The sequence below is a fragment of the Bos grunniens genome, chromosome 2 (assembly GCF_055505025.1).
Source record: "Bos grunniens cultivar Pamir isolate PY7600 chromosome 2, Bosgru_T2T1.0, whole genome shotgun sequence".
Classification (NCBI taxonomy): Eukaryota; Metazoa; Chordata; class Mammalia; order Artiodactyla; family Bovidae; genus Bos; species Bos grunniens.
In genome coordinates, this window is record NC_141166.1 from 21,492,014 (window position 1) to 21,507,301 (window position 15,288).

The 15,288-nt window shown below is 39.6% G+C and overlaps 1 protein-coding gene across 14 annotated transcripts in view; it reads left to right on the plus strand.

Moving 5' to 3' along the window:
• The window catches only part of COL4A4 (collagen type IV alpha 4 chain), a 171,397-nt gene that overhangs the window by 5,449 nt on the left and 150,660 nt on the right, over positions 1-15,288 (plus strand). For all 14 annotated transcript variants that reach the window (XM_086337753.1, XM_086337794.1, XM_086337764.1 and 11 more), the window contains 2 exons: positions 10,245-10,415; positions 12,159-12,201. In XM_086337753.1, the coding sequence (XP_086193879.1) occupies positions 10,360-10,415; positions 12,159-12,201 (99 nt within the window). In that variant the 5' untranslated portion in view covers positions 10,245-10,359. The remainder of the gene's footprint in view (positions 1-10,244; positions 10,416-12,158; positions 12,202-15,288) is intronic.

Genomic DNA, 15,288 nt, shown 5'->3' on the forward strand with positions numbered 1-15,288 from the left:
TGAATCTGGATGCAGATCTCTTTAATCACTCCCCAAAGTTTCCTCCTGTCCCCTTTTAGTCCATCCATCTCTCCCCGTCCATTCCCAGGCAACCACAGATCTGCTTTCTGACTCTGTAGGTTGGTTGACATTTTCTAGAATTTTATTTAAATAGAGTCATACAGTATGTACCGTTTGGTATCTGGGTTCTTTGACTCAACAGAACAATACTGAGATGGATCCATGTTTTGTGTATCAGCAGTTTGTTCTACTCTGTAGCCATGTAAAATTCCATTGTATGGACATCACTTTTTTAAAGATCCCTTTACCTGTTAGATTTTTAAATTGTTTCCAGTTTGGGAAATATGGCTACTATGGCTATTTTTGTATTAGGCTTTGTGTGAACGTGTGTTTCCATTTCTCTTGAATAAATACCTAGGAGTGAATGGCTGGACCATACAGTAGGTATATGTTTAATTATAAAAGAGTTTTCCAAAGTAACTGTATCTTCATTCTCATCAGCAGTGTATGAGAGTTCTGCTTCCCCCGTATTTTTTTGGTGCCTGCTTTTGGTATTGCCAGCTTTTAAAGTGTTAACGCTTCAAATGGTTACACAGTGGCAGTTAGTGTGCTTTTGTTTTCTCTAGTAACTAAAGATGTTGAACATCTTTTCAGGTACTTATTAACTGTTCAGAGAACTTTTGCAAAGCCTCTACTCAGATCTTTCCCTATGAAAAAAACTGGTTGTTGCTCTTACTGTTGAGTTGCAATAGCTATTTATATATTCTGGATACAAGATCCTTGGCAGATGTATTTATTTTGAATATTTTTGCCCATTCTGTGGCTTTTCTCTTAAGTGTCACTGTCCATCTTGAAGTCCATTTTTAACATAGCCAGTCTACTTTCCTTGTGCTTACTGTTTGTGTGGTGTATCTTTTTCCACCTTTTCACTTGTAACCTCTTTGCGTCTTTTTATTTAAAGTATGTATTTTTTAGGTAGCATATACTTGGGTGTTTTTCTTTTTTCTGTTTTAAATTCAACGTTTTGCCTTCAATTTTTAGTGCATTTTTACATAGTTGATATAGTTATTTTTAGGTCTGTCATCTGTCTGTTTACTTTTTATCTGTCTAATCTGTTTTTTGTTCCCTTTCTTCTTCCTAGCATTCTTTTCTGTTAATCAAATATTTTTTAATGTTCCATTTAAATTTTTTCTAGGTCTAGTTATATCTCTCTGTGTTGTTGCTAGTGGTTACTATAATGATTATAGTATGCATCTTTAACTTTTCCCAATCTACTTAAAAGTAATATTGCATATTTGAGCTCAGTTGAGTTCAAATTGAGTTCAATATTCGGTAAATTGAAAACTCAATTTACTGAATATTAAATTCAGCTAAATTGATTTCATTCTTGTATCCACAGTGCTTAGCATGGCATTTGATAGAAACTGGAAAATTGACAGATACTGATATGATAGATATTTCTTGAGTGAATAATAATCATAGGTGTTTTTATGTCTTATTAAAGGTATATAGAAATGATTAAAATTTTGTTTTGGTTAGTGTCAGGCTAATTAGTAGAAAAATCACTTTAAAATGTTATTACATATTTAGTGGACTTGCATTTACAAACCCTGTAATTTTCACGTGTAGTCAAGATTCTATGTATTATTTTATTTTGTTTCCATATCTTAGTTGTTAAAGAATCCACCTGTGATACAGGAGACCCTGGTTCAATTCCTGGGTCAGGAAGATCTGCTGGAGAAAGGATAGGCTACCCACTCCAGTATTCTGGCCTGGAGAATTCCATGGACTATATAGTCCATGGGGTCACAAAGAGTTGGACACAACTGAGCAACTTTAAAGAAAATAAATGTTTAAAATTTTAACTGTAAAAATTTAATATAGATCTCTTCTTCCCATTAATTTTTTAATTAAAAAAAAACCACCTCATTTTCAAAGTTTAGGGGAAAAGCAATCACTTTAATAAAGGAATTTCTTATGGTTTTGTGAAACTTCCAGACATTGGTTGTCTTGACTACTCTGCCCATGTGATATCACATCCAATACACAGCACACTTTCTTGGCTTTGCTCAGTTATTTTCCGATGTGTAAAGCTGATGCTGAAACACTGAGTGTTTGGTCTGTAGCTTTATGGTCTGTAGCAGAATAGGAAATGACACAGCTCTGAAGTCCAGGGGTGAGGGATGGAGTCTTTTATAAGGTTCCCGAGTGGCAGACGCATTTCTAAAGGAGTCTAGTTCCAGGTCTTGTCCTCTAGGGAAGCACCTGCTAAGGGGACCCAGTCTCTAGAACCAGCTCCTGCCTGAAGGAAGGCAGACAGAGGTGGACAGAAGGCAGGATGCAGACACAAGGAAAAGGAGATGGTTAAGCTCTCCTTAGAAGAGCTATGACCAACCTAGACAGCATATTAAAAAGCAGAGACATTACTTTGCCAACAAAGGTCCGTCTAGTCAAAGCTATAGTAGTCATGTGTGGATATGAGGGTTGGACCATAAAGAAAGCTGATTGCCAAATAATTGATGCTTTTGAACTGTGGTGTTGGAGAAGACTCTTGACAGTCCTTCACATAGCAAGGAGAGCCAACCACTTAATCCTGAAGGAAATCAGTCCTGAATATTCACTGGAAGGACTGATGCTGAAGCTGAAGCTCCAATCCTTTGGCTGCCTGATGCAAAGAAAAGACCCTGATGCTTGTAAAGATTGAAGGCGGGAGGAGAAGGGGACGACAGAGGGTGAGATGGTTGGATGACATCACTGACTCAGTGGAGTGAGCACGAGTTTGAGTAAGCTCCAGGAGTTGGTGATGGACAGGTAAGCCTGGTGTGCTGCAGTCTACGGGGTTGCAGAGTCTGACATGACTGAGCGACTGAACTGAACTGAACTGAGGTTCTCCTTAGAAAGGGCCCATGTGTGTGCTTGGTCACTCAGTCATGTCCTACTCTTTGCAGTCCCATGGACTATAGTCCACCAGGCTTCTGTGTCCATGAAATTCTCCAGGCAAGAATACTGAAGTGGGTTGCCATTTCCTCCTCCTAGGGTATCTTCCCAACCCAGGGATTGAACCTGTGTCTCCTGCACTGGCAGGTGGATTCTTTACCACTGAGGCACCTGAAAAGCCCAGAAAGGGCCAAGACTCATATGAATACAATGTTCCTTCCCCACCAAGACAAAGCTTTCCTCCTATTTTGAAACCAACTGCATGCTTGTCTCAGTATTTCTGTTTAACCTTAAAAGTTCATTTGGAAACTTCTGTGAAATCTTTCTCTCTCTTTTTTCTTTTGCTTACATAGCTGCTTGAAATGCTTTAACTTTCCTATAGTCTAGTTAGAAACAGTGCCTTGAAGATAGCCAACTGTCCTGTAGAAGTTTCTAGAGGTGAAATTCCAGACATGAAGACCTTCACAGGAGAACTCTCTTTTTCTAGGATTCACAGCAAACTAAATGTCTGTGTATCACAGTGCATCACTGCATTTACATGTGAATCTCCCTGCTACTATTATATTGAAGGCCAAAGTTGTTCTTTCCAGAGATGCATTTCCTGAAATGTGCCCAGGAATTTTCATGAACTTTGAAACTGTGTTGTGTAGTGGTTAATAAGGAAAGCTTTAGCGTTTGAACCCTGGAAATGTCTCTTACTAACTATGATGGTGGTGGTTTAGTCACTAAGTTGTGTCTGACTCTTGCGACTGCATGGACTGTAGCCCGCCAGGCTCCTCTGTCCATGGGATTCTCCAGGCAGGAATACTGGAGTGGGTTGCCATTTCCTTTGCCAGGGGATCTTCCCGACCCAGGAATCAAACCTGGGTCTCCTGCATTGCAGGCAGACTCTTCACCAACTGAGCTATGAGGGAAGCCAACTACTAACTGTAGTTACTTGTAAAAGGACATTGTTGTGTAACTTACCTTTTAGGGTTATTGTGAAGATTGAAGATCGGTGTTAAACCTTTAGCACAGGATGTAGCATATAAGGAACTGACTGACAATGCTGCTTTTTATAATTTCTTATGGTGGGGAAGATGTTGACGATGGGGAAGAGGAGGAGGAGGAGGAAGGGCGTGGGGTTGGAGCAGCAGCAGTTGTGGTAGCAGCAGAAGCCTCTCTCATTGATAAAAACAAATGCTGACCTTTTCACAAGTGTCCTCTCAGAGTCCGCTTACGTTAACTCTGATTCTGGCCAGACTTGCCCTCCTGTATACCTGCTTCTACACTCACTGAGGAGTCATCCCTCTCATTGACTTCTCCTGATGTTTACGAGGTCCTTTAACAGAGACTGTCACTGCTTATTTCTCCTCATTTCTCCAGATCTTCCTTCATTCCCAGATCAAGTATTGCCTCCCTCCTGAGGTCTGCCAGGCTTGCCCCAGTTCCCAGTTTTCTAACCCTTCTCTCATTTATTGGGAGCTCATTTTACCTGCATGACAAATTAGGAAGGCTGGAAATAGACATATATTGAGCACTACCACATGCCAGAGAACTTCCCTTGTGGCTCAGTGGTAAAGAATTTGCCTGCCAATGCAGGAGAAACAAGAGAAGGAAATGGCAACCCACTCCAGTATTCTTGCCTGGGAAATCCCACGGACAGAGAAGCCTAGCGGTCTACAGTCCATGGGGTCCCAAAAGAGGCAGACATGACTTAGTGACTAAACAACAATAACAACATGCCAGGGACTGTGCTAGGCATGCATTTTGACTCGTGTAGTTCTCTCCAGCATTAATTTTACATACTGAGAAATGAAGAGCTCAGAGTGGTACAGATTTGCTCAGGGTTATACTGGTAAGTGATCAAGATCTGAACACAAATCTTTCTACCTCTTAGAGTCCTGCCTTCAATCCCTCACATGAGATCACCAGGTACCAGGAGAAGATAGCCAGTCTCTAGGGAGGAGGGAAGAAGTCCTCAAAGGTCAATGCCAGTCTTTCAGTACACTTGGTTGCGGATGGGTACTTCTCAGTGGGCAGTGGGATTTGCTTACACCAAAGGCAGCTCTCAGAAATCTGAAACCTTAACTTGGAAGTAAAGGGCACATCCAGTTTTGAAAATCAGTTGTACATTTGTGGAACAGTGTTCCTTCTGTGTGTTTCCCACCTATGACATTCTTATGATTGTTGTCAAATGTTCTGTTGATACTGGGGGGAGACCTCATGGACATAATAATAAAAGCTTGTATTGGCAGAATTATAGATTAGCTGAGATATGGCCCATTCGGCCCTGGACTAGCAAACTCAGCTCCAGGGTCACCTGAGGACTGTACAAAGACTCTCAGGAAGGAAGGCAGGGTGGGGGCGGGCTTGACCACAATCCAACAACTGTCTGGTCCTGTTGGAATGTAGAGATACTTTCAAGAATTTACTTGAGTCCTTCTCAAGTTTTTTCCCCAGTTCCTTCTCAGGGAACATGATGCTCCAGCCACATTCAGGTAGTCTGTGGACCACATGGGTTTGTGACTTGCTTTAAAAACCTTTGTGATGGTTGATGGGATTGACTGTTTGCACTAAAAAGCTCTCATCAACCTGAAGGCTTTGTAAGTCTGCAGCTAGAGGCAACCCAAAGATATGGGATTTTAGAAAGTAATCAACCTGGATGTTGGGGAAAGGTCAGGTGATCCCTTAACAGGAAAGGTATAAGCCTCAGAGGAGATATCCAGCCCCAGGCATGCCATTCTTTTTCTGGGAGCATTTTTCTAACCCCCCACCCCTGACCCCAGGCCCCTTGATTGTTTCTCTACAAAAGCTTATCCTTTAGGAATTCTACTTTGGAAAGATGAAAGTATATAGAAATACGTGTTCAGACCATCCAAAAAATTTAGCCTTGGAGAGAGAGTCTTCAGATAGCTCAGTGTCAGAAAGTCAAAAGAAAGAACATGTAGTTATTGAGTTAATAGAAAATGATTTCCCTGAAAGGGCAAATATTTTTCGAAAGAGCTCAAAGACTTAATGTTCCTTGAGAAAAAAAAAAGACATTGTATCTCTGCTACCTTTTGTGGCTAGAAGATTCCAGTCCTCAGTCGCCTGTTTATCTGGTCCTCCCCTGCCCCCCTCCCCACCCGCCACAACCATGCCTAGCCCCTGGTGGATGAGAACTCCAGCAGGATGTATTTGTAGTCAAGATTAGGTTGCAGAGAAAACAAATTCCCCCGGGTACCGAGAATGGCTTGGAGGCGCTCAGATCCTGTTCCCAGACCTTTGGAAAGCACTGGACAGACTCTTAAGGAGTCCCAGGGAAATTGGAGTCCAGGCATTTTCATAAAGAAGTGAGGGGGTGGTGGGGGGGTGCAGAAATCCCAGAGAGTTGGAGGAAGAGAACACCATGATATCTGCTGAAAGTACATGCTAGAAATTACTGATAGAAATATACTGCTGGGCGAGAGCCTATTACGGACTGGGTTAATGCACGAAATGGATGTCAAAGGCCCAGGGAACATATGTTCAGCTTCCCTATTGGGGGTGGGTGGCCCCAGATGGCCTCCCGAGGTGTGTCGCATGCAGCCTTGGGACCAGCTGCAGCGAGGGCAGTGCTTTTTATCAGACTCGGCCGCCCAGGTCAGTTTGCTCACGAAAAGGGAGTTGACCACAAGACTGCATCAAGAACTGGTGGGGTAGGGGAGGGCTCTCAGGAATGAGCTGGTTTTCCTCCTTTCTTGAGACTATCTGTCTTTCTTTGTTTTTGCATTTTCTTGGAAACAACTTTGTCTGATTATGCAGCTTATCTGTCTCTTCCAAACTCAGACTTGCACTTGACCTTGACTTGTCGCAGTTTTCTAACACCCAGCTGTACTTGAGGATGTACTGGACATATCCTTCTTCCCTCATCTCCCTTTCTTTTCTTGGTGTCCTCATTTCAACCCTGCAGGAGGACTGGTTCAGACGATGTTTTTGTACCATCCTCCGGCCTAGAGTTCTGTGTCACTAAGCCAAGCTCCGGGTTGGGTCAGGTGGTTATCCTTAACCTTTCCGTGTGCCTGGAAGATGGAATCAGGTGACGGAAACCTGGTTATCCCCTCAGTTAAGAGCCAAAGATGGGGCCTGAGGTGGAGGGCTCCAATATAGCCCTCCATAGCACTCAACACTCCCTGCTTGAGAATAACAGTTGGCAGAATAAAGCATACCCTTTGAAAGGTACAGAACTTTTGCAAAAGTTTCCTAGGTAGACAGTCTCCCAAAGCTGTTGTTTGCATATGTTTTAGTGGCATAGCACTTGAATTGTTTATACCTTCTTCTTTTTTAAAAACAAAGGAGAATGGCATTGAAACATGTAAAATATCATGTATGAAACGAGATGCCAGTCCAGGTTCGATGCACGATACTGGATGCTTGGGGCTGGTGCACTGGGATGACCCAGAGGGATGGTATGGGGAGGGAGGAGGGAGGAGGGTTCAGGATGGGGAGAACATGTATACCTGTGATGGATTCATTTTGATATTTGGCAAAACTGATACAATTATGTAAAGTTTAAAAATAAAATAAAATTAAAAAAAATAAAAACAAACTTCAATAGAAACACACTGTCTTGGCTTCTCCTATGTGATGACAGCCTTTTATTTATGAGAAATTTTATTCAGTGTCATCAAAAGCATGGTTGAGACAAAAAGTTTTGTGCTCTTAACATAGGTGGTTGCAGCAAAGGAAATATTTGTAGATTGCTGTGGATTGTTGTAGACTGCGTGACAACTTTTGGGGAAATGTAGAGTCCAGTACACACCACCGTTCATGGTGTCCAGCTGACAGCCAGCTGGGCCTCTGCTTAGCTGTGACTTGGGAGCGGCACTCTAGCCAGGAGAGTGGTTCTAAAGTCTCTGTGACTCCTCTGTGGCTTTGTTTTCAGGCTAGACAGATGCGTGAGATGAGCACGTAGTCATCTGAGGCTTGCTCCGGGTAAAACTGTGAACAAAACTGTTTTACCTTTGACAGCTCGTTTACTTAGCAACTAAACAACAACAACAACTGTTTATCAAGACATGCTTATTTTTTTGGATGAATTATATGCTGCTGCTGCTGCTAAGTCATGTCAGTCGTGTCCGACTCTGTGCGACCCCATAGACGGCAGCCCATTAGGCTCCCCCATCCCTGGGATTCTCCAGGCAAGAACACTGGAGTGGGTTGCCATTTCCTTCTCCAATGCATGAAAGTGAAAAGTGAAAGTGAAGTCGTTCAGTCGTGTCTGATTCCTAGCGACCCCATGGACTGCAGCGCACCAGGCTCCTCCATCCTTGGGATTTCCCAGGAAAGAGTACTGGAGTGGGGTGCCATTGCCTTCTCTGGAATTATATGCTACTAATAACCATAATAATGTCAACCCAGGAGAAAAAAATTTTTTAAGACTCAGAAATTTATGATCATAAATGAAAATATTGAATTTATATACATATTTTTGTTGCAGAGAAGTATAGTGCAGTGATTAATATGATTTTCAAATATAAAATTATATTGCACTAGGATAGAAATGGGGGAGGGATACACTTTATCACACTAAGTGGGCAGACTAATTGCATGATGTATTTATTTTGGGATTAAAAAGCAAATACCTCTGGTGTTCTTTAATTTTTGACTGTGTTTCCTATTTGTCTGAAATATCAAATACAGTTTGAATGTTTCAAGCCAATTTATGTATTCCTCTTAAAACAGTAATTTGTTTTATTGAGACATGCTTCTAGAAGGCAAATAGAAAACTACATCAATGATGGATTTAGGAATGGGAAAAGATCTAGTTACTCAAAATGATTCTGTTTCTACTTGGTTTTGAAATTATCATGGAACATCATTCTGATGCTTACTTGGAAAACTAGTCTCTCATAAATATAACATTGATTGAGTTTATCTAGATTTTATCTAGAAATTTAAAATTAAGTTGTAACATTCTACACTCCCATTTCCTTCTCTGTACTTAATTCTGACAGGTACGGGTCTTTAGAGAAGCCAAAGTTTTAAAGATGAGACATTTCAAATTCTTTGAGCCAAAGAGAGCTTTTTTCAAAGTATATGGTACTTGGGGTCAAGATATTTTTTCTTTTTTAAAATTGAGATGTTTCAAAAATGAAACACACCATTTTCACTCTATTAAAGTTTATAATTAGTGGTTTTTAGTGTACTTATAATATTGTACAACGATTACCCTATCTAAATCCATAACACATTACTCTCCAGAAAACTCCATACCTCCCATTTGCCCCTCCTCCAACCTTTGATAATTACTAATCTATTAATATTTTCTGTCTCTATGGATATGCCTATTCTGACATTTCACACACATGGAATTATACAGGACGTGATTTCTTTCACTTGGCATCACATTTTCAAGGTTCCTCTATGTTGTAGCACTGATTGGTACTTTATTCTTTTCTGTGGTCAAATATTCCATTGTGGGACTTCCCTGGTGGCTCAGTGGTAGAGAACCTGGTTGCATGCAGGAGACATGGGTTCAATCCCTAGGTTGGGAAGATCACCTGGGAAGGAAACAGCTACCCACTCCAGTGCCCTTGCCTGGGAAATCCCACGGACAGGGGAGCCTGGAGGGCTACAGTGCATGGGGTCTCAAAAGAGCTGGGCATGACTTAGTGAGTAAACAACAACAGCAAGTATTTCACTGTACAGATGTAGCACGTGTTGCTTAGTCATCAATTGAAATGAGTTGTTCCCACTTGTGGCCATTACAAATAATTCTGCTGTAAATATTCATGTACAAGGTTACGTATGAACATATTTTGTCAGTTCTCTTGTGTGTATACCTAGGAATGAAATTGCTATGTCATATGGTAACTCTGTGTTTAACTTTTTGATGACCTGCCAAAATGTGGTACCATTTTACATAAAACATGTTTATATGTCTTTGCTGTTTGTAGGCAAAATGTGCATTTCTATACTAGGGGATTCCTTTTTAGTTTCAAAAATTAAAAAAAAAAGCACTTGAGTGAATTTTAGCTTGAATTTTTAAGAGAAAAGACTAAATAGAAGAAAATTTCACATAACAAAGTGAAACAATAATTTTTGTAAAAGTTTTCCATACGTATATCTTTTCATTTTTGAAAAATGTGTTTATGAATGAAAGGATTTGGTATTTTTATTTCTAAGAATTAAAAATTGATATGTATTCAGTTTACTCATCACTAAGGAAAGAGTGTTATGTCAAAACAGTGAAGTTCCCCTTTAGAAAATATTTCCATCACTAACTCTGAATAATGAAAGCAATTATTTTAGATGTGGTAATGCATACTGTGTTTAAAAAGATATTTTATATTTGCCATACACAGACTGTAAAGCCAGGACACAGACCCTCAGTTATAGATGAGAGTCTTCTGGAAGAGAAGGGAAGACGGGCAGCGTTTTTGTTGAGCGCCAAGACTTGAACATGAAGTAATTTTGCACATGGCACTGGTAAGGCGTCCTTTCAAGTGCAACAAGCTCTTGGCCACCAATTCCTGGTGAGTGTCCTCAAGTACGATCACTGGCTTTTATTTGGGAATTTCTCCCCAGTGTTGGTTTTATAGGTATAAATTATCTGAGTGTCAAAAAACCAAAGTATTCCATAAATCTATAAATTTTACCCACTGCCGTTCTATTAAACAGCACTTTTCTTATTAAGCAGTAATTCTCTCTACTCTTCCAGAATTGCAGCCAGTGGGAGAATGTACAAGGGCACAGATTCTTGCTCTCCTATTCACTGGGTTTGAATAGCAAAAGCCTTCTCGTGTCCAGAGCCGCAGGGTCCCTATAACTAGCAGTTATAGCAGTTAGGACAACGCACTGCATGAGTGTGGTAGGCAGAATGATGACCCCCCCCAAAGCTGTCCACGCCCTAATCCCTTTAACCTCTGAATGTGTTCTGTTACATGGCAAGGGAGAATTATGGTTATAGATGAAATTAAGGTTGCTAATCAGCTGACTGTGCAATGGGGAAGTTATCCTGGATTATCTGAGGAACCCAGTATAATCACAAGGGTCCTCCAGCCCACTCAGCCGCAGTGTCCCCTTTTGGCTTCCCTGGTGGCTCAGGTGGTAAAGAATCCGCCTGCAATGCAGGAGACTCGGGTTCTATCCCTGGTCGGGAAGATCCCCTGGAGAAGGAAATGGCAACCTACTCCAATACTCTTTCCTGGAGAATCCCATGGACATGAAGAGCCTGGCAGGCTACAGCCCGTGGGGTTGCAAAGAGTTGGGCACAATTGAGGGACTAAAGCACTGGAAGTGGAGGGAGGCAGAAGATTGAGAGTCGAGAAGGAGATGTGATGATGGAAGCAGACGTCAGAGGGAGGTAGCAGGAGAGAGACTTGACTGGTCACTGCTGGCTTTGAAGGTGGAAGGGACCACAAGCCAAGGAATGCAGGCAGCCTTTAGAATCCAGGAAAAGCAAGGAATCCGAGTGTCCCTTGGAGCCTTCAAAAGAGACACAGCCCTGCTGACATCTTGATTTTTTTTTTTTTCCTGCCAATGAGGCCTATTTCAGACTTCTGGCCTCTAGAAGGATAAGAAAATAAATTTTTGTTGTTTTATGTCACCAAGTTTGTGGTCATGTGCTACAGCAGCAGTAGCAAACTATTAACAGAATGAGATTGTTCAAAGTGACTACAAAAATATTGGGAGTTATGACAGGGAAATGTTAAATAGTGAAAAATATGGAAAAATTTGAAGCTGATGAACACGTATTGATGAGCAATGAAGGAAGAGAGGGTGATGGGAAGGAGGCTTTTTCCATACTGTTTCCCAAATCATCTCCTCAGCCCAGTTAGGTTTCTTCCATTCTCTCTCCTTCTGGTTGTTCCCACTTAACAGCATCCAGAATACCTTAATCTTTGCAGTAGTTCCTGGGCAAAGCTGCTTGCTTCCTGCTCTCCTCTAGTTTTTATTCTGAGAGTCATCTCCCTTCACGTATCTATCCATCCAAGTCTCACCTTCCCAGTGTCCCTATGGTACCCAGCACAGTGAGGGCCATATTAAAGGGTGTGCATACTTCTTGACTGATTAAAAAGAGGAAATATGGTGATGCTATCTGGAGAGAGGGTAACGTTTATCTGGTCACTGATGACCATCAATTGGTGATAGTAGCCTATTAGAAACTAAAAAAAAAAAAATCTTTCTGGAGTTAATTCCTATGTCCTTTTGCTTTTTAGTTTGTTTTGCACAAACCCCAACAGTTTAAATTAATCTGCATTTTTGTTTTCTTGTAGGTCACTCATACTTATTTTGTTTTCTGTACAATATGCATATGGGGTAAGTCCATTAATGAGCTCTGATTCCATGTTGAAAGTTTACTTTACTGAATGCATTACTTTTATTATACTGTCTTAAACCATTTTTTAAAATTGAAGTATAATTTACAATGTTGTGTTAGTTTCAGAACTAAAAGAAAAATGATTCAGTTATATATCTCTATCTATCTGCCTCTTGATTCTTCTCTATTATAGGTTATCACAAGATATTGAATACAGTTCCCTGTGGTATACAGTAAAATCTTGTTGTTTATATTAGGTTTAATGATGTGTTTATGTTAATCCCAAACTTCTAATTTATCTCCCCCACACCTTTGGTAACCATTAGTTTGCTTTCTATGTCTCTGAATCTATTTCTGTTTTGTAAATAAGTTCATTAGTATCATTTTTTTAGATTCCACATGTAAGTGAGATCATATGGTATCTTTCTCTCTCTGACTTACTTAACTTAGCTTCACTTACTTCATGGATAATCTCTATCCATGTTGCTGCAAATGGCATTATTTCATTCTTTTTTATGGCTGAGTAGTATTCCATTGCTGCTGCTGCTGCTGCTAAGTCGCGTCAGTCGTGTCCGACTCTGTGTGACCCCATAGACGGCAGCCAACCAGGCTCCCCCGTCCCTGGGATTCTCCAGGCAAGAACACTGGAGTGGGTTGCCATTTCCTTCTCCATATACATATTCCATTATGTATATGTATATATACACACACATTTCATTATATATATGTGTATATATATATGTGCATATAATATCACATCTTCTTTATCCATTCATTTGTTGATGGACATTTAGGTTGATCCCATGTCTTGGCTATCATAAACAGAGCTGCTGTGAATATTTTTTTGCATTTGTCTTTTCGAATTAGAGTTTTCTTTGGATATATGCCCAGGATTGGGGTTGCAGGATTGCATAGTAACTCTATTTTCAGTTTTTTAGGGACTTCTATATTGTTCTTCATACTGCCTACACCAATTTGCATTCCCAACAGCAATACAGGAAGATTCCCATTTCTCCACACACTCTCCAGCATCTATTATTTGTAGAGTTTTTGATGATGGCCATTCTGACTGGTGTGAGGTGATACCTCATTGTAGTTTTGATTTGCATTTCTCTAATGATTAGTGATATTGAGCATCTTTTCATATGCCTGTTGGCCACTTGTGTATCTTCTTTGGAGAAATGTCATTTAGGTCTTCTACCCATTTTTTTTTTTTTTTTTTGGTTGTTAGGGTTTGTTTTTGGTTTTTTTTTTTTTTGTATTAAGCTGTATGAGCTCTTTGTCTATTTTGGAAATTAATCCCTTATTGGTAGCATTATTTATAAATATTTTCTCCCAGCCAGTAGGTTGTTTTTTTCAATTTGTTTATGGTTTCCTTTGATATGTAAAATATTTAAGTTTAAATAGGTCCCATTTGTTTATTTTGGTTTTTATTTCCATTACTCTAGGATATGGATCCAAGAAAATTTTGCTGCAACTCATGTCAAAGAGAGTTCTGCCTATATTTTCATCTAGGAGTTTTATACTATCCTGTCTTTTAGGTCAATAATCCGTTTTGAGTTTATTTTTGTACATGGTGTTAGGGAATGTTCTCAATTCATTCTTTTACATGTAGCTGTCCAGTTTTCCCAGTAACATTTATTGAAGAGATTCTCTTTTCTATATTGTGTATTCTTGTTGTAGATTAATTGACCGTAAGTTCATGATTGTATGTCTGAACTTTCTATCCTGTGCCTTTGATGTATATGTCTGATTTTGTGACAGTGCCATGCTGTTTTGATTATTGTCACTTTGTAGTATAACCTGAATTCAGGGAGCATGATTCCTCCAGCTCTGTTCTTCTCAAGACTGTTTTGGCTATTCAGGGTTTTATGTGTTTCCATACAAATTAAAAAAAAATTTGTTCTAGTTCTGTGAAAAAATACCATTGATAATTTGATAGGGATTGCATTGAATCTGTAGATTGCCTTGATTAGTGTGGTTCTTTTAACAGTATTGATGCTTGCAATCCAAGAACACGATATATCTTTCCATCTATTTGTGTTGTCTTTGATTTCTTTCATCAGTGTCTTATAGTTTTCAGGGTACAGGTATTTTTGCCTTTTCAGGTAGGTTTATTCCTGGGCATTTTATTCTTTTTGATATAATGGTAAGTGGGATTGTTTCCTTAATTTCTCTTTCTGATATTTTGTTGTTAATGTATAGAGATGCAAGAGATTTTTCTCTGTGTTGATTTTTATCCTATAACTTTACTAAATTCATAGTTTTTTGGTGACATCTTTAGGATTTTCTATGTATATTATCATGTCATATACAAACAGTGACAGTTTTATTTCTTCTTTTCCAATTTGGATTCTTTTTATTTCTTTTTCTTTTCTGATTGCTGTGACAGGACTTTCAAAACTGTATTAGGTGTAAGTGGCAAGCACTGGCATGCTTGTCTTGTTCCTGATCTTAGAGGAAATATTTTCATGTTTTCACCATTGAGTATGATGTTAGCTTTGGGTTTGTCATATATGACCTTTATTATCTTGAAGTATGTTCCCTTTATGCCCACTTTTTGGAGAGTTTTTTTTTTTTTTAACCTCATAAGTGGATGCTGAATTTTATCAAAAGGTTTTTCTACATCTATTGAGATAATCATATGGTTTTTAATCTTCAATTTGTAAATGGGGTTTATCACATTGGTTGATTTGCAGGCAGATCTTGAAAAATCTTTGCATTCCTTGGATAAATAAATCCCACTTGATCATGATATATAAGCCTTTTAACATATTGTTGGAGTTGGTTTGCTGGCATTTTGTTGAGAATTTTGCATCTATGTTCATTAGAGATATTGGCCTATAATTTAATTTTTTGTGATATCTTCATCTGGTTTAGATATCAGGGTGATGGTGGCCTTATAGAATGAGTTCGGAAGTGTTTCCTTCTCTGTAATGTTTTGGGATAGTTTCAGAAGGATAGGTGTCATCTCTTCTCTGAATGTTTGGTAGAATTTCCCTGTGAAGCCATCTGGTTGTGGACTTTTTGTTTGTTGAAATTATTTTAGTCACAGATTCAATTTCAGTACATGTAATTGATCTTTC